This window comes from Silurus aristotelis (genome assembly GCF_946808225.1).
Source record: "Silurus aristotelis genome assembly, chromosome: 29".
Lineage (NCBI taxonomy): Eukaryota > Metazoa > Chordata > Actinopteri > Siluriformes > Siluridae > Silurus > Silurus aristotelis.
Window position 1 is genome coordinate 7954324 of NC_139602.1, and position 27267 is coordinate 7981590.

General features: G+C 37.8%; 1 protein-coding gene across 1 annotated transcript in view; it reads right to left on the reverse strand.

Moving 5' to 3' along the window:
* The window catches only part of igsf21a (immunoglobin superfamily, member 21a), a 333388-nt gene that overhangs the window by 52256 nt on the left and 253865 nt on the right, over window positions 1–27267 (reverse strand). Inside the window, exon 5 of the mRNA XM_083535347.1 lies at window positions 4645–4760. Within this exon, the coding sequence (XP_083391473.1) occupies window positions 4645–4760 (116 nt within the window). The remainder of the gene's footprint in view (window positions 1–4644; window positions 4761–27267) is intronic.

The following is a 27267-nucleotide window of genomic DNA, read 5'->3' on the forward strand; positions in this document are numbered from 1 at the left end:
TGTGTTCACCATTACTCTGTACATTACTCTGTGTTCACATATACTCTGTACAACATGACTCTATGTTCACCATTACTCTATACTGTACATAACTGTGTTCACCATCACTCTATACTGTACATTACTGTGTTCACCATCAATCTATACTGTACATTACTGTGTTCACCATCAATCTATACTGTACATTACTGTGTTCACCATTACTCTGTACATTACTCTGTGTTCATCATTACTATGTATATTACTCAGTGTTTATCATTACTATACACAACACTACTCTGTGTTCACAATTACTCTATACTGTACATTACTCTGTTCACTATTACTCTATACAGTACATTACTGTGTTCACCATTACTCTATACTGTACATTACTGTGTTCATCATTACTCTGTATATTACTCAGTGTTTATCATTACTATACACAACACTACTCTGTGTTCACAATTACTCTATACTGTTCATTACTGTGTTCACCATTACTCTATACTGTACATTACTGTGTTCACCATTACTCTATACTGTACATTACTGTGTTCACCATTACTCTATACTGTACATTACTGTGTTCACCATTACTCTGTATATTACTCTGTGTTTATCATTACTATACACAACACTACTCTGTGTTCACAATTACTCTATACTGTATATTACTGTGTTCACCATTACTCTATACTGTACATTACTGTGTTCACCATTACTCTATACTGTACATTACTGTGTTCACCATTACTCTGTACATTACTCTGTGTTCACAAATACTCTATACAACATGACTCTATGTTCACCATTACTCTATACTGTACATTACTGTGTTCACCATCACTCTATACTGTACATTACTGTGTTCACCATCAATCTATACTGTACATTACTGTGTTCACCATCAATCTATACTGTACATTACTGTGTTCACCATTACTCTGTACATTACTCTGTGTTTATCATTACTTTACACAACATGACTCTATGTTCACCATTACTCTATAGTGTACATTACTGTGTTCACTATTACTCTGTATACATTACTGTGTTCACGATTATGCTATACAACATCACTGTACATTTCTTAATTGATAATGTATTATTAGCAATCTTAATTGTTAATTATTAACATATTTTTTAATATTATTTTTTAATTAATACTTACATTAAAAAAAAGCATTTTCACTTTCTTGCATTTTTTCCTTCTACACAGTACTGTACCTTCTAGTCAGAATCCCTGCCAGAGCTGATGCTACAGAAAATTTAATTAACAGCAGCAGAACAGAGTTGTGAACAGCTCAACAACACTAGGAAATATCTAAGATACTTTATATATTTGCACTGATCTCCAATTTAAGGGGGGGAAAAAAAAAAACAACAAAAATTCAGATCAGCCAGTAAGATAAAAGTGAAGACGCAGGAGTCTCAAGTCTCCCCTGGTGGATGATCCGTCTCCGAACATCCTTCAAATCTGTTTACTCGCCATTGATTTAGTCATACAAAGTCATACTAGACGACTCTGGCTGCGTTCGCAAGGCCTCACGGAGGGCCTTTCGGCATTGCGAGTCAACAAAAACCTGCTTCCAAAAATGCATTAATTTTAGAGCAGGGTTTTGTAGAGCTTGTAAATCAGGCAACACTTGAAATTAGATGAAATATAATTTGGATGAGACTATTTCCCCCCACGGTTCAGGGAAAAAAAAATCGGTGTCGGGTGTCCACGATAACAAAATCATTCGGATTTGTTTCTCCAAAAATCAATATTGAGGCAAAATGTGCAGGTGAGGAAGTAGAAAAAACACCTGACTTTCCATTCATTGCTGAGAGAAAAGGAATGACAGGTTTGTACTTCGTGAGTTCTTTGGTAATAAGACAATTCTGCAGCTCTTCAATTTATCATTCTGTAAGTGACTCTTCGACTGGTCACTTGAATTGAGTGGATTTAAACCAAACTCATGATAAAAAAAAAATAAATAAATAATTTAAATCTTGAGAAAAACGTGTTCTGCCGTAAAGTTTGGGACACCAGAAAATCATAACCAACATAATGTCCTTATTCCTATAATATAACAATAAAGATACCTAATAATCCATTTTTTCTCTCTTTCCCACCTTTCCTACTTTCCTTCTTTCTTTAGAGCTACACATGCTCCTGAAATGCCAGTGAGCTCGTCCCCTTCTACTCTCTGGACCTTCCTGATCCATCATGATTCTTTTCATCATGATTCTTTTCATTCAGAAACCATTCATTCAACAGCCTTAAAATCTATTGCAGAGGATTAAACTCAAGAACCATGAGGATGAATTTGGGCAAATGTTTTTGATTTAAGCATCCATCAGTAAACAGTCGATAACCTCAATAATGAAACTATAACGAATAGGCATTCGGCGTCACCCAGTAGTGATGGGAAGATCGCGTCATTTTAGCGACGCGGTTCTGTGAATTTTGTTCTTCAAAATGAATTCATCTTTTTTTTGAGTCATTTCGTTTCTTTGATCAGAAATAAAAATAAAATGTTACATTACACAAACTTTAACAATAGTTCCAATAGACAGACAGACAGACAGACAGACAGACAGACAGACAGACAGACAGACAGACAGACAGACAGACAGACAGACAGACAGACAGACAGACAGACAGACAGACAGACAGACAGATAGATAGATAGATAGATAGATAGATAGATAGATAGATAGATAGATAGATAGATAGATAGAACAGACGAAGAAGACTCATGAGATGAACTCCTCAATTGTGTTTCCTGTGTAATGCCCTACATAGTGTATATGGGACTCAAGTGATAAAAGAAAGAACGATTCGGACTAGAAGAGTCGAGCGATGAACTACTTAAATTGGTTTCCTGCACTTAACCTACTGAGATTTTTGCGATGCTTTGCTCGTGCGCGTCCAGTAGAAAATGGACGAATCGCTCCTTAAGATGACTCGTTCTTCTGAGTCACATTAAAGACTCGTTCAAAATGAACGAATCGTTCATGAACGGCCCGTCACTTTCACCCAGATCAAGTTGTGTTCCTTTTTCAGTCATCCGAAGATTTCTTCCTCATGCCATCTCAGGATGTTTCCCATCCCACTCTCGCCCCTGACTCATTATTGACCAAATTATAGAAAGGAATAGAACCAAACAAATTATATTCACAATCTGTTTCATTAAGTAAAGGTCCTCTGGGACAATGGCCACTGTTAAAAGCACTATACAAATCAAATAGAATTGAATTTGTATTTGTATTAAAGTACAAGTATAATTTTTATTGACTTTTAGTGGTATTAAAGGTAAATGTTGTAATCTATGTGGAATATATTTGAGTAATGGATGTAGTTCATGGTTCCCTTCTCCTGCACATAATAAGAGTTTTCTATTGTAATAGACATACAGGGAGAGACGGCTTACTTCACACACACTCTCAGCAGAACCGTGGAGGTTGATGATATTATATATATTGTGATCAGTTTTTTGTGTAATTAATTTTTTTTTTGTTATTGGTTCGTTTTTTAAAAAAAACAGCAACCTATCATTGGTTGGACATAATTTTCTTTTTTTTTGTTTCATTTTCAAGGTAAACAGGATCACTGTAGTAAACACGCATTTCCGATATTCACTCTTCGCATTCTCCGATTTTTTTGAATTCTATTTTGCAATTTTAAATTATTCTGTACATCAAATACACACTGTCTTTACTTAGACTTTTCCCTTGTTTGTAGAATATTGATTAGATTTAATCGCAGTTCTTTGCCATACAGTATCACAAGATCTTGGCACCTGGTTTTGGAACCCGGTCAGTAGCTTCTTCTCCATTGAAAGTGTGCCATGAGTCAGTGTGAATCCTGAGCCAATAGACCTCTATTAGCACTTTTTTGCAGCGATTTTATTTCCAATTTAATTTCACTAGATATAAATAATAACTACTGAACATTTGCTGAAGGCTCTCTGAGAGAGGAAAAACCCTAACCCTCATCTTTTTAAATGAGACACATCTGTAGAGAATCCTTTCTATAAAATGTACAGTACTGAATGTCAAGATAATATTTGCAAGCAATCCATTCCCAGGTTTTTTCTGGACACTAAGAGCAGAAGTTGTTAGGTCATGTAGAGAACTTAATTTGTTAAATGTAATCTCTGGAATAATTTAGAATCTATCCATGACGAGGCTGATGAAGATAAGAAGTGTAGGATGGAGAGAGAATCTTCTTCGGTGCTGAGAATGAACTCTAGGGCACTGATGGCGGTTGTCGCAGGTGAGTCGAACGTCTGGCTTAGCCCGGCTCAAGGCAGGGCGGCCGGAAATCATTTTCACCTCGTGCTCTTGTCACGCCGGGCACTTAATTGCAAGCGGGACGGATCCGGAATACATAACCATGCCCCAATAGAGTGTGATTAATGGCCTGGTGGAGTTCAGCGGCACTGCTAAACCAAGCTATGGCAGCATCCGGAAGGTTCATGGCCCCAATTTTCAGCAATGTGGGCTACCAAAATCAAGATTTAGAATAATGTCGAATTTTTGCGATTTACACAGGAAGGCGGTCAAGCACTGGGTCATTTGTTCCAGTGTTGTGTCCAACTGTAAACCTCTAAAGGGAATAGTTGAACGAGTGAACCGAGGATGACCCTGAGGTGATTTGTGATGTACACTTACCGATGGCGCAGGTTTGCCTCCTTTGGCAGTGCAGATTAGAGTGAGGTTCTGGGCTTGGTAGCGGCTGAAGGGTGCCGGCGTGTTCTCTGCTACTACTGAGATGTTGTTAGGCGGCGCTGTGAAGGAAAAGAGAGACATCCATGAGCACATAGGGAAAAAAACACAACCATTATAAGTGATCAAGGGCACACCACTCGACACAAACCAGCACGAAGAGCATTAAAAATGCTTTTTGTAGAGGCTTTTCATACAGTCTCTTGATCATTCAATTGATCAACCCCCTCAGCCTTACACAATGGATTTCTTTTATGTCTCCTAGGACTGAGAAACACATGTTGACACCATGAATTTGCAATGCTGTTTTACTGCTTGAGATTCAAGAGATGTGATGGACAGTAGACATCATTTCATTTGTATTTGTATTTGTATTTACATTGATGGTAGATGCTATTGTTCATTTATACAAAAGAGTACAAGTTAGAAAGGCCTTACTTAAGGGCCCAACAGTGGCAGATAAGTGGTGCTGTGATTTGTACTCACAACCATACTATCAGAAATCCAACCACCATCTTAACCACTGTACTGTGCCTTTAAAATCCATCCCCTCATCCTTAGTAGCTTCCTGGTCAGGTTTGCTACTGTATAATGTAAATTAGAATAATAGGTTAGTTACATTTTGGGAAATAAAGCCAATTCATTTTGTTGAGTAAATGTATTAAATGTTGCAGATAAATGGATGGATGGATGGATGGATGGATGGATGGATGGATGGATGGATGGATGGGTGGGTGGGTGGGTGGGTGGGTGGGTGGGTGGGTGGGTAGATAGATAGATAGATAGATAGATAGATAGATAGATAGATAGATAGATAGATAGATAGATAGATAGATAGATAGATAGATAGATAGATAGATACTTTATTCGTCCAAATGGGAAATTTACACACAAGTGAATAATTGTGCAAGTAACACATAAAAAAATGCTTTCAGTGCAAGCCACACACACACATATGTCATAATGTTATGCATGTTAGTATATATATATAACATTGACATTATGACTGGTAAGCAAATAAACCTGATCATCTCTTCATCACATCTCTTCTGTTAGTGGGTGAGATATATTTATTAGGCAGTAAGTAAACATTTTGTCCGCAAACTTGATGTTCAAATCAGGAAAAATGGGCAAGCGTAAGGATTTGAGAGAGTTTGAAAAGGTCCAAATTGTGGAGACTAGACGACTGGTCAGATCATCTCCAAAACTACAGCTCTTCTTGGTTGTTCCCAGTCTGCAGTGGTCAGAATCTATCAAAAGTTCTCCAAGAAAGGAACAGTGGTGAACCGGCGACATGGTCGTGGACGGCCGAGGATCATTGATGCACGTTTGAAGCGAAGGCTGGTTTAGCTGTTAATGCTCAACATGTCAGGAATGTTTTTGGCAGCAAAATGGGGACCTCCACAATATTGGACAGGTGGTCATAATGTTATGCCTGATCAACATGGCCTTGGTCAAATATGGATGCTTTATGCAAATTAATTTTTATAATTAGTAAAACCCTATTTAACATGGAGCATAAGGACAAAATAATATTGTAAATGTTTTATAGTAATTATGGTGGTATGATTTACGTAAATCATCAGGAAACCAAAAAGAACATCTTGCTAAGTTTCCACACGGACGGTTTTAATTGTCTGACTTTATGATGTATAAATGCATTCAGATTCATAGTGTACATATAGTCATAAATGTATTTTATATAAACATCTCCTTACCTCCTTAAAGTCAACAATAGCTGTGTACAGTATGAACAATGAAACATCTGCTGTTCGATCAGAATCCCGGATTTTACAGGGCTGTGATGCAAAGCAAATTATTGTTTTTTTCTATTAGTTGTTATTGCAATAATTACCGCATGGCTAGGATCTGTTCTAGCTCTAACAAGCAGGTGGGGAAAAGAAACTATAAAAAAGTTGCTGTTATATATATATTCGATCAGGACTATGGAGAAAAAATAAAAAGGCTCCTCCCCTAGACAGCACCCTTGGCAGCTTCGGTCGGGCCAGAAGTACTCATAAGTGAAGCACTTGCATTATACAGAGCGTTATATACAGTCCAGCCTGTAGATTTAACACTGCTCTGCTGCGCTCTACCTTTCCATATGCGAAGAGATAAACCAGCAAGACAATAGACTGCTCCCACGAGTGCTGTTATGGCATTTTGCATTCAAAAACTGCCCTGCACAGCTGTTTTAAATCATAAAAAAGAGGGCCAGGCACAAGGCTGGTCATCGTGAGAGAGGGAGGTTGTTGGAGATGAAGTGGGAACACTCATACATATATTATTCCCAGCCTCAGGCAAGGTCTCCTCTGGGAGGTCTTACAAGTGTGTGATGGGAAAAAAAAAATTGAAAAAGCATAGAAAAGAACCAATCCCATAACAAAAATTGAGTCCCCAGAAGAAGGAGGAGAAGTACCAGCCACTTCACATGCTGAAGAATCTCAAAAACAACAAGGTTCATTATTCAAATCTTTACAGATGTAGCAATAACATCTGCCTTGCTCACTCTCATCGTTTGCGAGTAAAAATCATCGCCCAAAATTACCCCCGAGACACACACACAAACACTCACACACACACACACACACACACACACACACACACACACACACACACACACACACCCTGCACCAAGAAACATGATTTTCATACGTTCACATCCACAGAGGAAATGCGGCACCGCTACTGCTTCGGTGTGAGAAAATTGTGTTTGTGGTAAGAGGAGCAGGTTCAAGTATTCGCCTGAGGAAAGTAAAAAAAAACATTCATAAAATCTTCCGATCAATAGCGCTCACACAAGCAGGAAATAAAAACAACTGCAGGAAAACAGTAAAGAAGTTCTTGTCCTGTTTACAGTGAAATCCGTTTGGCCATAATTTTTTTTCAAGCTATTTTTGTTTTGGTTTTTGTCTTATAAAGGTGAGAGGTTTTTTCGGGCAAAGTAACAGTAAATAAATAAATAAATAAATAAATAAATAAATAAATAAATAAATAAATAAAAAGACTAGCCATGGATTGTTTTGCTGAAATGCTAGGATTTGGGGACGGGGCTCAAATTCAGTTTTGTCAATATTTATCCATTAATTATAATTTTATATATATATATATATTCATTCATTCATTCAGTCATTCATTTTCTCCCGCTTATCCGTAATTCGGGTCATGGGGGCAGCAGTCTAAGCAGGCCCCCGCCTTCGACTGCTGCCTAATCCTCACAGCACCGTCCCTTACGGTCCCTCCTGCAGGTGGTGAGCCCACTGGAAGGCGGCCCCACATCACTCCGACGTCACGGACCTTGATATTCCCCTCGTAAAGGGACCCCCGGAGCATAGAGGGTTAAGGGCCTTGCTCAAGGGCCCAAGAGTGGCAGCTTGGAGATACTGGGGCTCGAACCCCAGACCTTCCGATCGGCAACCCAGCGCCTTAACCGCTGGAGCCACCACTCCCCCTATTTATTTATTTATTTATTTATTTATTTATTTATTTATTTATTTATTTATTTATTTATTTATTACCCTTATTTAATCTCTGAGGGTTACAAGGCCCTAGTACTAAAGACTTCCTCCAAAACCACTAAATAAACTTATTCACACAGTCATTAATCAAAAAAAAAAAATAAGTCAATATATCATAAGTTTTTGGATTAGGGTTCAGGGGTCAGGCTACTTATTGCATATTCACTGTTGAAATTCTTTCCACAGTTTTAGATGTTTCTCATAAAGTCTTTTTTTTTATTATTTGTATGCTAACGATAGTTAAGAGACGACCAGCAGTAATTAATGCCTGAAATTTACCTGACAAATACCTGTGTAATACAAGGCCTTGTATTAGAACAAGAATTTGAGCCTGAAGAAAAATACAAATAATGCGATATAAATGTTTTTTTTTTTACATTCATTTTATTTTTGTGCTTGTATGCTTTGTGTTCTTAATATATATTTATTTGTCTTGTTTCCATTAAAATGTAATGCTCTCGACCATCTGAGGTGTTTCATCTCTAGTTATTAATAAAAACTACAATAATAATAATAATAATTAAATAATAAATACATTTAATTCCAATTGATTCTATTTATTCCAGGACTCTTTCTTCCTCTGATCTCATTCACTTTTTTTCCCTCGTTAGCTTTAGCTGTGTGACAATAGTGACAATGTCAATAACAGGAACGAACTTGGGACGCTACACACTGTCCGATCTGACCAATCATAATCAAGAATTTATGAGGGCTATGATTGCAGTAAATGTAATTCAGCTGCATCGGGTATAATAAACACACCCTCATGAAACCTAATAAGCGGCAGGTAAAAGTATGAAATCAGAGCTCGCCCTCATTCTTCACTGTTCAGGACACTAAATATTCATATCATAAATATACTGGATATCGATCGTTCAATATCCTCTTCTTCTAGAAGGTGAACGCTTCTGCTTAGCACGGATGACAGATTTAGTCTTATTAAAGAGGAAATGCTTCTGAGATTTATTATCTCCCTTGAAAGGAAGACACTATTATTTCATTTGCAGTCTCGGTTAATATCACAAATTCCCCACAGGAGCCTTAAGGCTGTAAATTAATAGACCTCTGTCAGCTTACTAATGAATATACAGCTCTAATGAAAATCAGTGTTGTCTGACTGAGAAGAAGAAAAAAAAAATAGATGCTCTCTTTCTGGTCTCTAAAAGAGAAAATGAAATAGAAAAAGTTGAATAATGTTTAATAAACATGAACAGTAGAAAAAAGTATAGCGGAGCATTTTAGAGCCACTGATTACAAAATATGAGGACAATAATAAACAAAATATTATATAATATCGTTTATTCGTACTTTTTCCAATGTTGTGCTTTTCTTTTTTAACATTCGAATTTATTCCTTTTAAAAAGGCATTGTAGAAATATAATGTAAAAAAGTGGTTTTAGTTTATTTTTTACCTGAAGCTCTTTTATTTGAAGCTCATTTACTTATCAATTTTACTGAAAAAAATTATTCTTCTTTCGGCTGCTCCCATTAGGGGGCGCCACAGCAGATCATCCGTCTCCATACCACTCTGTCCTCTACAGCTGCCTCTTTCACACCAACTACCTGCATGTCTTCCCTCACCACATCCATGAACCTCCTCCTTGGCCTTCCTCTTTTCCTCCTTTCTGGTGGCTCCATCCTCAGCATTCTCCCACTGATATAATTCATGTCCCTCCTCTGCACATGTCCAAACCATCTCAATCTCACCTCCCTCACCTTGTCTCCAAAACATCCTACATGCGCTGTCCCTCTAATAAACTCATTTCTAAATATACAGACGAAAATTGTGAATTAAATCATGCTTTCACAAGAAAACCTTTAAAACGCCAACTATAGAAAGATAGAAATAACAAAAATAGATGAAATTATTTACATAAGATGAATAGACACACAGACAGACACACAGACAGACAGACAGACAGACAGTCAGACAAACAATATATGAACAAAAGTATTGGGACACCAGCTTTTTTCAAGCATATATGTTTCTTTTCCAAACTGTTACAACACAGTTGGAGGCAAACAATTTTATAGGATTTTCTCTTTTCTTGAACTTGAGACACTGTGCACAAAGCAAACTCCATGAAGATGTGCTTTACATTGTTTAGAGTGGAAGATCTGCTATAGAGCTCTGAACGCAACCCTATTGATCACCTCTAGGATAAATGTGAACCCTGACTGCACCCCAGGCCTCCTCACCTCACCTACATCAGTACCTGACTTTACTAAGACTCTTGTGGCTGAATGAATCTCACACAAATCTCCACACAAACACCCCATAATAATCTTCCCAGAAGAGTGAAAGTTATCATAACAGCAAATGTGGAATTGGATGTTCAAAAAGCACATACAAATGGCCAAGTGTCCAAAAGCCTTCATATTTCCACTCGCCGTGCGAGTCAGAGATCTCAGACACATGCAGGATGGAGGATATCGCGCATCTGAAGATGTCAAACGCAAAATAATCCCTGATGATGCATCAGCAAATCACTGATGGATTAATAGCTCGAAATTTCAGATTTAGGCACAACAACAATGAGATGTTTTAATCTGATGAAGGATTAGGTTTTGTGACAAGTCTTTCTTATTCAATTTTCTCTGCACTCAAGGCTGCTTGCACCTTTTAGAAGGAAAATAAGGAGATTTTAGAATCAGAATCCGACGCGACGAGTTTATCTCTGATCAGCTTCACTGCTTTAATCCAATATCTTTCGCTCAGCGTGCTGTTCAAGCGGAAAAATGTGATACACTGCACGACAGAAAACAAGTGCTTTCACTAATATAGTGCACTATATGGAGAAAAGTGTGTGGACCCTGATCTTTATTAAAAATCCCCTTCCACATTGTCTTCATTTGCCATCCTTATTAACCTCCATTCTTCTGGGAAGATGTTCCACTAGATTTTGCAGTGTGCTTGTGGAGATTTGTGTAAAAAGTTTTTTTCCTCACGAGATGCATGTATTTAATTTTATATTGTTGCTCAGTCTCTTTTTTAAAAAAGTTAAAAAAATCTAACATATTTATTAAGATTATTATTTATTTGAGGGGGATTCATTATTTTCTACTCCAAAAAAAGAGATAGAAAAGAAGAGAAAAGAAAAAGATGGAAGAAAAAAAAAAAACATTAAGCGATTGAAAAAGAACAGAAAAGAAAATGTAATGTAGACAATTTTTTTTAAATAAATAAATAAAAGAATATAAATCTTTTAGAAGAAATCAAAAATTCAATATTTTTAGGAGCACAAAGGAAAAAAAATGAAGGAATTCATACAGGATGAAAAGAATGAAAAACAAACAGAAATTGAAAAAGGTAAAATATCTTTAGACATTTTAAAAGGATTAAAGAGAGGGAAAAAAAACATGATTTCTACTCCGAAGAGAGAGATAAAGAAAAGAAAAAAGAAAACGAAAAGGAGAAAAAAGAAAAGAAAAAAAGAAACAAAAATTTAAAACAAAAAAATTATAAACAGATATATTAATACCAAAGGTGAAAAAGTTCCCATAATTCTTTGCTCTTTACAATAATTGTTACTTGAATGATGCGTAGAAAGATTTTAGTAAAACAATCTGATGAAAATTCAGCTCATTAAAAAAAATGTTAATAAAAAACTCAAACTCTTCTTACGGAGTTCACTGACATGAACAGCCAACCCACATGTTCTCCTTCTGCACAGCTGCGTCGAAAACCACTTTATCTCTTTTAAGGTATTAGCGCTTTTATTCCTCCAGAGCCCACGTGCCCGAGTAATTCATCCTAACAAGAAGTGCCTTCATTCCCTTCTGACACTGCGGCCTGTAGCGACAAGACTCATCTCTCTTTAAAAAAAAAATAACAGCAAATGGGATTTCTTTCTCCCCCTCATGACCAAAGTCTACGTTTAGTACCGAACTTCCTGGAGGCATGTCTCCTCGGCCTGATAATTAAAGGATTTAGTGGCCCCGTGAGAGCGAAGGGGTTACGCTTCTCCTTCGCTCAGGTCTGTTATTAAGCTCTCGAGGGTCCTCGCTGAAAGCCGAAAGTCATGGGGGTCGCCCCCTGGCTGCTTTTCACCAAAAGTAATTTCCTGATAACTTTTTTTTTCTTTTTTAAAAAGAATTATTAAAATTCGGCCGCGTTTTAATTACGCGCTCGCGCCTCGTGGATTCTGAAAGTAATCAGCTCCGAATAATAAGAGGGTTGCGATGTTTGACCTCGTCCCGAAAATCATCAGGATATCAGACTGTTGATCATTGGCTTGTAATAAGATGAGGATGAGAATAATGAGCCGTAATCAGCCGTATACATTCGGCTAATCAGTTGACTTTATTTTAATTGACGATGATGGAAAGGACATAATGGATTGAAATTGGCTTGACGAGTCGACCTTCGATAAAAAACGTGCGAGTATAATATCCATCAACAGCACAACTAACGGAATGATTAGCGCTGAGGAAAGATCGAAATGATGAGCTCTGTTTACGTTTAGGGTCACTTCGGCACCGTTTGAGAGCATGACGTGGAGGCGAACGATGGCCTGACAGTGAAGCTAAGTGGGCTAAAATCTTATAGCACACACATGGATAATCCAAATTATTTCATAGTCACTTAGTAGCATTTTAAGTTACAAACAGTGGTGGATAAAGTAGACAAACCACATACTTAAGTTAAAGTGGAGCTACACAGTAAAATATGACTCAAAAGTATGACTCAAATAGCAAAATTATTTACCTTCAAATGTACTTAAGTATCCAAAGTACTATCATTTATTATGGCTATAATGTTCCATCATCATTATCACAAGACTTAATCAATTCTTATGTGAAAAGACTCTATCGTTACTCTCAACACACCAATTTTTTAATAGAATGATATTGAGTCAAACACTAATTGGTATCTGATAAAATGATCATGAGCCCAAAACTTTCTTTTCAACTTTTTCCTCTCAAGATGTTTTGCTTGCCGTTGAACCGATGTTGAACTGTATGTTTGTGCTACGTAAATACCACTACAGATACATGGCATATTGATAATATGTAGATTAATTTCTCCTCGCTAAACCGCATCTCAAGCACGTTCTTTAAGCACCGCCGCTGCTACGGGAATATGAAACTTTCTTTCAGGCTTCTCCCATTAGGGGTCGCCACAGCGGATCATTCGTATTCATGATCCGCAAGTTAGGATGAACCGACCCAAGCCATTAGGGTTGCACAATCCAGTGCACTCTTAGTGCCGGTCCCAAGCCCGGATAAATGGGGAGGGTTGCGTTAGGAAGGACATCCAGCGTAAAAACATGCGCCAAATCGAACATGCGGATCATGAATACGGATGATTTGCTGTGGCGCCCCCTAATGGGAGAAGCCGAAAGAAAGTTAGTTTTAGTTATGTTGTGTGTTGTAGCTCTATTTTGTTTAGTGTAGCACCAGGGTTCTGTAGGAACGTTGTCTCGTTTTTACTGTGTACTGTGTAAAACTGTGTATAGTAAAAATGACAATAAAAGCCTCTTGACTTGACTTGAATCGCACTGCATCTGCAGCTGCTTCATATGCATGTTTAATGTATTGTATCGTTGGCTATGCATCGACGCGTGAATCGCATCAGCCTTAAGTATGGAGATGTACATTTCTGTTCATTTAACTTTGGAAGTCATTCACAATTTGCATGAGTAAATTATGGGCAGTTATCCATTTTGTGTGAAATGTGTAACTATTAAAAGCTATTAATCATTTATTATAGTCAAAAGCATAACACTAATGCAATGGCACAGTAAAAGCCCATCATTTCCCCCCATTTTCTCTGATCAACCACACGCCTGTCATTAAAAAAAAATTTAAATAAAAAAATACTGTATTTTCGCTAAACACTTGAGTCTCCTTTTTATACGTAGAATATCATATTTACACACGTGTTTTTTTGAATCTCTTTATTCAAACCTCTTTTTTTCTGCCATCCATAGCTAATTGTCTCCTGAACAAACTACTCTTTTAACGTTGCTATCTCGTGTTTCGGTTGAACTTTTTCAGAAATTTCTCTGACATTCGAGAACAATTAGCACATGCAAAAGAAAAGAAACAAAACCCCACCTCTTTAAAGCTTGTTTTCATTATTCACTGTGCATGTGCTATTTTTTTCCAAGCAATTATTTTTTGTAAATTACCTCAAAAAGATGAATAACTACCTCCACAATTTAGCAGATTGAGCAATTATTTGGGATCTCAGTCAATCAGGGTCTTATTCTTGGAAAAATGAACCCCCTGGTATAAAATGTCATGTGCGCCACTGAGCCATGCGTATTATGAACGTGTCAGAGAAAGAAACTCGATGTGTGAATAATACGAACGCTTTAAAAAAAAGTACAAATCTACTGTGTTAAATAGGTTTATACTGTTATATGCGATGTGTTTAATGAGCCTGATGTTAATCTGTTGGCCAGTTTTTTTTTTTTGTCTCCTTTTATTACTCTCCAGAAAAAACTTTAAGGCGGGAAAATTGTGTTTTACTGTTAGATTCTCAAAAGCAAACAAGCAAGAGCATCTTTTCTTTGTTTTTTGTTTTTCTCTTCAACGTATTAATGAGAAATCCAGTGTAGAACACTTTATGGACAAAATCAATTGGATTCCTGGCTTCTCCATTCATAGGCACACAAACCTATTCCAGCATGACAATGCCCCTGTGGATAAAGCCATGGCCACAAGCCATCTCCATGAAGATATGCTTTACATGGAGTAGAGGATCTTGACTGGCCTGCTCCTCTGACCTCCACCCTATTGAGATAAATCTGGCTGCACCCCAGTCTTTCTCACCTCACCTACATCAGTACCTGACTTTACTTGCTGCTGAATAAACACAGATCTCCACAAGCACACTCCAAAATCTAGTGGAATGACTTCCCAGAAGAGTGGTGGTTATTATAAGAGCAAATGTGACATGATGTTCAAAAAGCATATAAGAATCCTATGGTCAGGTGTCCACAAACTTTTATCCTTACAATGTATATAGAACACAACACTGATGTTTGGTCACTTAAACAAAATAGGAGGTTTTAAAAACAGGTGTATTGAAGCTTGGAGAGTAAATAACCAAACCAAGCATAGACACAAAAGCAACATCAAATTTGGCAAACAAAAGATCATTAAAGTAAAAAGAAAACTCACAACCCTGCTCTTTTCCAGCATTTTGATCCCACCTAAATGAGTTTTAATGGTCCGATGAAAGAAATCGAACATACAGTAATTGGTGTTTCAAACTGCTTCAAACAAGGTACTGGCCCAGGTGAGGTTCATAACATCAACAAAGATATATACGTATTAGACAAATCCAAAATATAGTCCATATGAAAAATCTTAATTTCTGGATGAACCTTAAAGAAATAAAGAACTTCTATTGAGCTACCAAATGAATGATCTTCCTCAGAATAGGGTTATTCTGTATAAGCTACACTGAACAAACCATGCTCTGCCCTCCTAATATAACAGTGGGTAGGACTTGGTGTGGCAGTGGCGTGACAGGCGTGGAGACAGAGTAGGATGATCCAATGCTGGCTTTAAAACATGAGAGCATGGCACATGGAACACGAATATTGGTAATACCGGCTGTGTATTGACATAATAACGGGTTATTGTTTTGTCCATGCCAGCCGGTATTACCAAGCATTGCTTATTACCAAGTTTCGTGTTCTATGTGCCATGCTCTTGTGTTTTCAAGTATTTGACTTAAGTCGATTTTACTCGTTTATGATTGTTTGCTGCCTGCCATGTCCCCCTTTTAAAGTCCTCCTGCAGGGAACAGGGAGAAGTTTGTAATTAGTTCTCATGCATGGGGCTTCTGGGAACTGTAGTCCAAATAAAACACAGCCTTGGTAACAGTGGTGCACTCTAGTGGTAAGTGGGAGGAATAATGGATCAGATACGTGACAGCGATTGATCGGCACTAATAGTCCATTGCTGGAACTATCAATAAAAATCCATACAAGTAGTTTTTCCGGGTTACGTTATACATTACGAGAGCAGCCTCAAGAGGCTAATCATTGACACCACATGCTGTTCATTTTATCTGGAGTGTTACTTTTTGTTTCAGTTTAAATGCATCTTTTATTTTCCTTAATAATTTTTTATATAATTCATAATGATTTAATTTAGCAATTTCTATTGATTCAGAACCATTTTTTTAATTTTGGTAATAAAGTTCAGTACTATTTTAAATGGAGTGTAATGTTTGTTTGTTTTTTAATCCAGCAATTAATTAAATCGGTCAATTAATCGGTTACCGGCAAGTACAATCCATCCTAGCTATAGGTATCAGGAAGAATCGGATAATCTCTTAAGCATGAGTTAAATACTGTATATAGACAAATTTCCAATTTATTGTGTTAAATAATTTTTTCTATTACTTATTTCTTGTATTTTATTTTGTCTCATTTTAGTAGCTCACTTAAAAAAAAAAAAAAAAAAAAACCCAAACACATGCTGTGTTTGATTCACTTCCTGAATTCAGTCTGAGTCAAATTGCTTTCTCGCCGCAATCGAACCATGCTAGAAAGACTGAGAGTCCACCTTGCTCAGACACTTGGCTGTTTCTGAGCGATTGCTCTGTTTTCACCTACCTAAAGAAGCATACCAAGGAGAACAAAAACACCAGGGTTCCATTTAAATGAACAAAACAGTGTACATAAAAGCAGCCTCACTGTCAGATGTGTTTTTTTTTCCCCCGCTGGTGCGAGTAGATGAGGAACAGTATTTATAAGGGTAAAGCCAATAACGGTAGCACAATAGCACCTTATAGCAATTTGATTTATCCTTGAAGTATATGGCAAAGGTTTGGCACCTAAAAACTATTTATACAGTGTTACATGGCAAAGCATAATCTTGAGGCACGGATGCTGATGCCATGGGGCAAAGTAAAGAAATAAAAAAAAAAGGTAATGGCACACTGGGTTTAGGTCAGAATGCACCAGGGGGGTCCTGCTTCCATCGACCGGAGTCAGGTTCAAGCATAGCGGCGTAAAAGCTACAGCAGTGGGGGTTTTGCTCTTGCTCTGATTGACACTTTCACAAAGACAGCAAAGGTTCTGTTGGCTGCACAAAGATAGCATGTCACTGAGGATGCAGTAGAGGTGCAGAGGAGCTGCAATTAATGCAATTAAATAATGCAACTGTGGTACAGCATTTTTATAATGACTTTTTGCATTCCAGATTTAATTTTATTTTTTTTACAATATTTTGTGGTGCTTCTGATAATGACATGCATGTGCTTTGAAAAGGCAAACAGCAAGGACTAAGTGAAATAAAATATTTTTTTTTTATATATTTTTTTTTTTTTAGATACTGAATAAAAAAAACAAACAAACAAAACACTCCATGTAAAATAGTAAAAAAACTTTTATAACAATAAAAACAAAAAAAGTATTGAATGTTCTAAATGAAAAATCAATAATAAATATTGATGAAAATAAACAACATGCATTCAAACTGAAACAATATGTAACACAGTTGACAACTGTTTGATAAATAAAAACAGTTACATCCAAAATAAATAAAAAAGGCCCTTCATAAAAACAGCAAGCGGAGTCAATGATTCTCCCATAGAGGCCGCTCTCGTATTGTATAAAGCAACCCGGAAAAACTATCAGTATTGATTTTTACTCATAGTTCCATCTAATCAACTATCGGTACTGATTAATCGGCAAAACTGATGAATCTGTCTTACTTTAATGACCACCATGTAGTGTCAGTACTGCGAATTGCAATTTTGCTTTCTTTTTTTGGTTTTTAGGTCAGTCAGCATGGGACTCCATTTTCCACTAACCACCCTGTCCTTCTAATATACCTGACAATTACGACAACTTTCAGTCAACACACACACACACACACACACTCTTACTTCCAAGATATAACTCTGCACAGGTTGGCCCAATTACTCACACATATAATAAAGTCCTCAACCTACCACCATGTTGCAAATTAGCATTTACAGTGACTTGTTCCTAGACTTACCACGTCTTTTTATATCACATTTTGGATATCCTGTTTTCAAACTCTCCTGCCTCTGTTTTTTTATTCTGTTTTTGTCCCTCTGGAATCTGCATATTGCCTGAACTTTGCTTTGTTTAGTTTTGCCTTCCGATTTTTGTCTGCTTTCTATTTAAAGACTGTTTCAACTGCACCATCCATGAGTTTCAATATCCGTGACAATGTTACTATATTGAAAGGAATTACACAGTGCAGTGAAATGCCTGTTAATGACTGTCATGTGCAAATGTAATTCTTCTCTCTGTTTTTGCCTTCTGTCCACACGGGAATGGTGTTTCAGTCAACAAAAACACTTTTTTTCTACTTTTGTTCAGGGCAGTGCTTAGAACACTTTTATTACAGTGTCTTTAAGCTGCCATATGCATCCGTCACTTGATATATTAACACGACTCAACGCAATTGCCATGACAGCTTAAGCCTATATGAATGAGGCCTCATAATGTTTATGAAGGCGTAAACGATATGTCAGGAGGTCACCTTATGACCTTATTAGGAGGTCACCTTATGACCTTATTCTGTATTTAAATAAGCAAATAATTATTACCTGGGAGATAAGTAATGAGAAGGAACGCTGGGTTGAGCGATCCTCAATCAAAGCAAAGCTCCTTCTTTGGCGGATAAAACAAGTCCCCTTGAGATGAACAAGAGCAGCACAGCCCGGGACCCTTTGAGACGGCACTTCTGGGATAAGTGGTGCCATGAGATAAAAGGCACTCAAGTGCTTTGTAATCACTCAGCCTCAGTACGCTTTTAGCATTAGCATTTATCTGCGTAGCTTTCATTTGCATTCACCGTTCCCGCCCTGTCAGATTTTATTGAGAGCGGAAGGTACGAGGAGCAGAATGTTCTGTAGTCATGACCAGAATGACAGGGGAGACAGGCAGGGTAAGACAAAAGCTGATGTCACAACACCTCTGGTATATTAATCACAGCAAAATCTGTAGGTTTGGGGGTTAAACAAAATGGCCAAATGGTTTGGTTGATATACTGTATGAAAGACAAGATGTCACAGGCATCAACATTCAACAACGTCGACGGTGTACCATAGCAGGCCCTCATGACTTGTAACGCTAATGCGACACAGAGGCATTGATATTCAAATGCCACATCCAAGCAGATCATTCTCCACCTGGGATTGATTTTTTAAGGTCAGCTAGGGATAAAAAGGAGCCTCCATATGAGATATGTCACGGTTTTATACAGCTTTATCTTGGGGCGAGGAAAAGCAGCCGAGGATCTAATGAAGACAAGCGTAGAGACTTGAGAGAGCAGGCAGACAAAAGAAAGGATTTCTCAAAAGAGAAGAAAAAAAAAGTGGCATATGGAAAGCCCGTTGTCTAGCCGACTCCTGTAAAGCCCATTGGCCTGAAGTTGATGCTTAAACGACAGGAGTCTGAAAAACACAATCTGCTCCAATTTGGCCTCTTCAACTTCTATGCATGGAAAACTGAGTGATTTACCTTTCATGCTGAGGTGCTACAGGAAAAAAAAAACTACCATCTTTCAATTATTTGCTTTAAATAAACAACAAACCTTCGCGTAAACAGGGAAGTGTAAAATAAATTTACTTTTAGTACAGGTTTTTTAAGCATTTATGCAAATCTGTACAGAAGTTTGACTCTATGAGTATATATTTTAAACCTTCAGCATACAGAACACATTTGTTCCAAGAAAGAACCTCTGAATTTCGAAACTTCAGATGATTCCTGGATTTCTAGAGCTTTAGCAGATTATATCATTCCCAGAGCTTCACATGGTTTCTTGTGCCTCAACTGATTCCTAGAGTTTCACCCAATTTCCTACATCCTGGCAATATACAAGCATCATCTTATCCAAAGATTTTTCTTCTTTCGCAGATTTCCAGAGCCTCAGCTGGCAGAGCTTCACCTGATTCCTAAATTGTCATGTGATTTCCAGAGTGTCCCCAGATTCCTAGCCTCGGCTGATTTCCAGAGTGTCCCCAGATTCCTAGCCTCGGCTGATTCCCCCAAAACTTCCCAAACTTCCCAGAGCTTCATCTGATTATCATATTTCCTTAAACTTCATGTAATTCCTAGAGTTTCACCTGAATCCGAGATTCCCAAAGTCTCATATGATACGCAGATAATAAATCTGTTTCTCAACAGATTAACAGATTTATAGAATTCCACCTGCTTTCCAGATTCCCAGAGCCTAATCTGATATTCACATCTTATTTTCATTTGCAGATTTATAAAACTTCACTTGATTCCCAGACTTTCATCTGCTTCCCAGATTCCCAAAACATCATCTCACACTTAGAGCATCACCTGAATCCAAGATTCCCCATGCCTAAGTCAATACACAGATCGTTATCTGATTCCCAGAGTTTTAAGAGATTAATAGATTCAAAGGAATTCCACCTTCTTTCCAGATTCCCAAAGCTTTATCTGAAACTGAAGCCAAGATTTCCAAAACCTTAGCGGATTCACAGATTGTTATATGATTCCCAGATTCCCAGAGCCTCAACAGATTACCATCTTATCTTTATATCCATATTCATAAAACATCACTTAATTCTCAGAGCTTCATCTGCTTCCCAGAGTCCCGAAGCCTCATCTTATACTTAGATCGTCACTTGAAATCGAGATTTCAAAATTTCTCCGCTAAAACAGAGATTATCTAATTCCCAGATTCCCAGCGCCTCAACCAATTACCAGATTCATAGACCTTCAGCAATTTTCCAGATTTTATTCAGAGCTTTTCTTTTTTCTCATATTTTTCCACCTGCTTCTCAGATTTCCAAAGCCTTAGCTGATACACAGATCATTATCTGATACACAGATTCCCAGAGCCTCAATAGATTTCTAGATGCATCGTATTCCACCTGCTACCCAGAAAGCCTCAGGTGATCCTCAGAGCTTCACCTAGTTCCCAAATTCCCAGAGCTTCACCTGTTTCTCAGACATTCTTATATCCAAAACCCTAAAGTTTTACACCCTGTCAAATGGGAAAGATGCAGCTCTACGTATTAAAGAAACACTGAGAAACATAGGCAACATCAGGCCTGAAGTGACAACACCAAGCAAACAGACTGTTCAGAATGAATAATTTTTTTTCCACAGGAACTTTAAAAGAACAAACCTAAATTCCTAAGCAGCAGCTGAATTCAGTTTGGGATGTCGCTCTGAAACATGGCACACGATTTAAACAGAGGGTGAGTGACGTTTTGTTTGAAAACCCTACAGCACTGCTACGTTTTATTTATCCATCACAACAAACACTGCAACTCGCACCCGGCAGCTAATAACGGCAGCTCTAAATATATACATAGTAGACATTTCGATATAATTACTTATTGCCATTAAAGCACGGAACGATCTATTTATATTTTCCTCGCAAACCTGCTCTTAATTAGATCTAATTCAGTTTGTACACCCATTCTTTTTTGCTGCACCATGTGCCAGGCGCTATCACACGTCCTCGAGAGCCAAAACTGCAAAAATGCCTTTGAATAAACGAATACATCCAGATAGTAAAAAAAAAAAGGCAGTTCTTCAGCCCATATGTTGTTGCTTCAGTGCCTGGTTCTGGGATTTTAGAATTACCATCCATCTCATCATCTTTTTTGTACTTTTGGATGTATAAAAGTAAACAATTTCAGAAGTTTTATCCATCCACTTTCCATCCAAATCTTTTTTATTTCCAAATTAACATTCGTTTCCATTATTTTACACAACATTTATTCAATGCTGCAAAAGGTTTTAAACGTTGTCAGTGCTTCCAAACCTTCCAATATATCTTTCCTATCTAACGGAGAGGCTACATTTAAGGGAATAAAGAAAAAAATTAGAAGACAACACCATGAAAAACTATTCACAACACTATTGAGACTGAGGGAGTGTCCTGAAAGTCAAAGAAAATATAGATTAACATAGCAAAAGAGCTAATAGAGCAAATAGAGCTCACCAATACGTGTTTTATGGATAGTCTATTAGGGGATGTGCATCTCCATATCTGATGCCGATGCAATTCGCATCTCGATGCATAGCCAACGATACGATACATTAGCGATGCATATGAAGCAGCTACCTATGTGATACGATTCACCCCTATTACGATGCAGTCCGATTTGATTTGATTCAACACAATGCGTTTCAATGCAGATGCAGCTCTACCTCTGCCATGTTAATCTGTATTCTATGTGACTCTAAGGACACGCCTCGGCCTCTGTGTTGTGATCTGTCATATTCATGTAGCAGCAGTGATGCTGAGAGAAAGTGCTTAAGAAATTATTTAGCGAGGAGAAATCAATCTACCGTAATTTCCGGACTATAAAGCGCCAATATTTTTATTTTGAACATAAATAAGCCGCACCTGTCTACACTGAAACTAATGAACTTTACACAGGCTTTACCGAAAGACACGCTACACACGGTGTAACGGGTGAAATATGTTGCGCTTCCTTTAGGAGCATAGCGGTATTTTGGGTATAGCCTGCATTTTCGCTATTACTGCGTGTGTGCAAGACGAGGATTATGTCCTTATTATTTTCTGATGCTCATTTCTAAGTTTCTTTGACTAACCCTTAACACTGTTGCCAAGAATAATAAAAAAGCACGAGTTTTGGAAACCTGTCTGTGCTTATATGATTTCTGTTGTAACTGGAGTTAGCGAGCTCTCCCTTCACCCAGACTCAACGCGCCACAACGGCTTGTATCTAAACAGTAGCCGACCAAGAAAGTCATTGTTCACTGTCTTCCTCCTTCCTTTCACAACTATTTCTCTCAAGAGTTTATCTTTTGGCATCGTCGTGCGTAAAAAAAACAAAACTGTTTTTCTCCCGATGCCGTGCAGCTCAGAACACAGGTGAGGTGCGTTTTTTCGTTTCCGTTCGGAAATTTCATTGTCTAATGTTATGGGGTTCAGTTTTTTGGCTTGAAGTTTGTGAAACCGGGAAAAACCCAGGAAAAAATCATAAATTAGCCGCTTCGTTGTTCAAAACGTGGGAAAAAAGTAGCGGCTTATAGTCCGAAAATACAGTACATATAAATATATTGGGCAAAAATTATTGGGCACTTTCTAAATAATAAACATAAAACGCATCTACTAATATATATATATATATATATATATATATATATATATATATATATATATATATATATATATATATATATATATATATATATATATATATATATATATATATATATATATATATATATATATAGGGGGGAGTGGTGGCTCCAGCGGTTAAGGCGCTGGGTTGCCGATCGGAAGGTCTGGGGTTCGAGCCCCGGTATCGCCAAGCTGCCACTCTTGGGCCCTTGAGCAAGGCCCTTAACCCTCTATGCTCCGGGGGTCCCTTACAAGGGAAATATCAAGGTCCGTGATGTCGGAGTGACGTGGGGCCGCCTTTCCGTGGGCTCACCACCTGCAGGAGGGACCGTAAGGGACGGTGCTGTGAGGATTGGGCAGCAGTCGAAGGCGGGGGTCTGCTTAGACTGCTGCCCCCGCGACCCGAATTACGGATAAGCGGGAGAAAATGAATGAGTGAATATATATATATATAAACTGTTTTTTTACAGATGCAAATCCCTAGCCTCTACATATAAATGTACAATTTCTTCGTACACTTTGATGAATGATACTCAGGATCTGAAGAAGAAGCGTGTGCGACATATGGGGCAAAATAAAAATCAAAGTGTAGAAGTGAACAGAAATAGTGGTGAGAGGTGAGGTTGGTTTCAGTGGGGCAGGACCGAAAAAAATTTCTTAAAAATATTTCTTGCCATTTTTTCTATTTTAAAAATTTCCCATGGCTAAATGATAAAAAAATGAGCTCCATTAAACATTACACCTGATCCACTATAGCATTTAAACCACCTGCCTACCACCTCCCATTTCCTGAGGACCATCGCCAGGTAAGCAACCCATACAATTTAAAACAAAACAGTCCAGTTTGGACACTCGTGTTTTCATTGCAAGAGTAATGGTATACAGGGGTCAGCATGGGTTCTCGTACTGCTCTGCAGCTCTTTCCCTTTATATTCAGCAAGCTGTGAGGCAACATGTGTCTAGACTCCTTTCTATCAGTGGCAGCATTTACTTTTTCAGCTATTTGTGCTGGGCGAGTGTCTGTGGGATCGGTTCTAGCCTATGCATATCAATAAGCCTTGAGTGCTCATGTGCCTGTCTCCAGTTTTAAGGTTGTAATTTCTTGGACCATACATGAAACTAGTCATAACAAGAACACCCCACATGATTAGCCATTTTGGAGATGCTCCAACCCAGTCATCAAAATGTGATCATTTAGATTCTTACTTTTTCACATTTTTCTTGCTTCCAACACAAGCTTGAGAAATGATGGTTCTCTTGCTACTTTATGGATGAAGTACACAAACCATGTAGTTGAGTTAAAGTAGAGATACAAAGTAAAATATGACTCCAGTAAAAGTTTCCCTTAAAATTTCACTTGAATAAAAGTACAAAAGTATTTACCAATAAATGTACTTAAGTATCCAAAGTGCTTTAATTTATTATATCTATATTGTTCTTATCAATTTTGTCACAAGTCTCTTAATCAACTCAGTCTATGTGAAAAGACTCTGTGACTCTCAGCACACCGATCTATTAATAGAATGATATTAATGAGTCAAACACTGATTGATTTCTATTAAAATGAGCCCAAAACCTTCTTTTTCAACAAAAATAAATAAATCACGCACAGAAGGCCACGGGTGTTGTGGAAAGTTCGAGTCAGGATTTTCTTTCATCATTTATTCCTCTGAAAAAATTCTGCTTGCTGTTGAACTGATGCTGAACTGGATTTCGGTGATAAGATCACCAAGCGCCAATCAAAATGAGTGTAAAACAGAGCACGAGCTCGACCCTGATCGGTGGAATGCTGTGTGTTTGACCAGTTACATTTTTATACGCTCAGAAATAAAAAAGGAACGACTGATTTCGCAAAATGTAGTTGAGTAAAAAGTGAGATACTCGACTTTAAAATGTAGTGAAGTTGAAGTAAAAGTTTTCCCGAATGGAAATACTTCAGTAAAGTACAGATACCCGGAAAAACTACTCAACCTCTTATTCGTCGGGGTTGCGCCAGCGCGGCCGATATCCCATTGTTCTCAGGTGTTAATGTTTAGCAATAGATTAAATAAAAAGGGAGAAGCGTAATGGAATTACATTTACTTCATTACTGTCCACCACTGACTAATATATATATATATATATATATATATATATATATATATATATATATATATATATATATATATATATATATATATATATATATACCACCCCTTTAATGGGTGGCACTGTAATGGCTTAATCACTTCACCCCTCTGTGGTTTTAATGTTATGACATTTAAACCATATGTGCATTTTTCATTGATACATTCTCCAATTAAAATCATCAAAAAAATGCTATTATGCAGTAGTCAAAACTATGTATGTAAACTATCGGGGGAAGGCGGGGCTTCCGGAGGGCGGGGCTTCTTAGTTACGTTTAGCAGATTCAAAACATCTGCCAATCAATAGTGTTGTTTGACTCATTGTTTTTATTAAAGGCAAAAAAATTGATTCTAGACTGTATGTTTGAGGGATAAATCCTGAACCTGTAGCCCCAGCACCAGGTTATCGGGTCTGTCTGTCTGTAAGATATTGTTTTCTTCATAAAAAACTCAAACTTCTCGATTTTGGCTTACGGCGATGTGAACTTTTGCACTCACCTGTACTAACTTATTGAAGCCATAATAAAGCATTTCAGTCCTCCCCCCCGATCGCCGTCTGACCTTTTGCACACAGAGATAGCGTCAACAAAAAACTCAAACCTTCCTCCAAAGCTGTGTATATTTTACAATTTTATCCACAGGCGGAAAAAAAAAAACAGGCCTCATTTTAATTATGGCTTTGAAAAAAAAAAAAAAAAACCCCGACAAGGCCCTACATTCATTACTGAAGGCAGCGGCCGTTTGGAGCAGGCCGAGCTGGCGGGGGATGTAATTAGCACAGCTCTCCAAAGACAAGAGTGAGGTGCGGATGTGTGTTTGGCTTTTGTGTAACGAACGGACTCCTTGAGGTTAAAGTGAATAATGTGAGAGGCGGTGGTGTTTCAGGGGAGCTGCGGATTTGAGAACTGGATCTCCACAGGTGTTTTTTTGGCCGTGACACTCATAGGACTTGCCAAAGCAAAGCAACAAATGCCCACTCGCTCAGTTTACAAGGTGCCCAAAATCCTGGCAATAAAATATTCATGCCGTGCTAAATATAACCTGTTTTAATTCGTCAGCGATTCCTCTTATGCGTTTAAATTTGGAAATGAATCACTGCCTGCTTTTGTGAACAATCCACTATCCACACTGTAAATATTCCAAAAGCTGCTCTTGGACTTTTTTTTTCTCTTTGGATGTGGTTGGTCCGCTGATTATGCAGTTGGAGCATCTGGGGCTTTGGGGAAATCCGGGTTTGCACTGTTGCGCTGTAAATTAGTTCGAAAGCGAAAGGGATTTGGAGCGAGGCTTTGCCAATCCTGAGCATAAATAAGCACAGAGGGGTCGAACCTCATTTTTTTCTTCGCGGTCCAGAATTTTAATGAAGCGCTTACGATGTCTCCGAGCTCAACGTTCTCCCCACTGGACCACCGATAACTCGAGGAACTGAGAGTTTTTAATTTGAATTCGGAATAAAAACGTGGACTATTCAAACAAGCAATCTGAGATTTATTTTATTTTTGCATGGGTTCAGAATGTCTGATCAGATCGTTCAACCAGCATGTGTTTGGGTAGATTTTAACAACACCTACTGAAATGTGTGTTCCAATCTATAGTTATTATATTGCTATCAAAATAATTATAATCATCATTAGCATCATTATCATCATTGTACATAGAAAAAATAAATGAAAAAATTATTGCAATTATTAACATACACGTATGCAAACATACACACACACACACACACACACACACACACACACACACACACACACACACACACACACACAGCATGGCAAGGTTGTTGGTGCAAGATGGTCTGGTTCAAGTATATAGGATTTTCCACACACAATGTTATC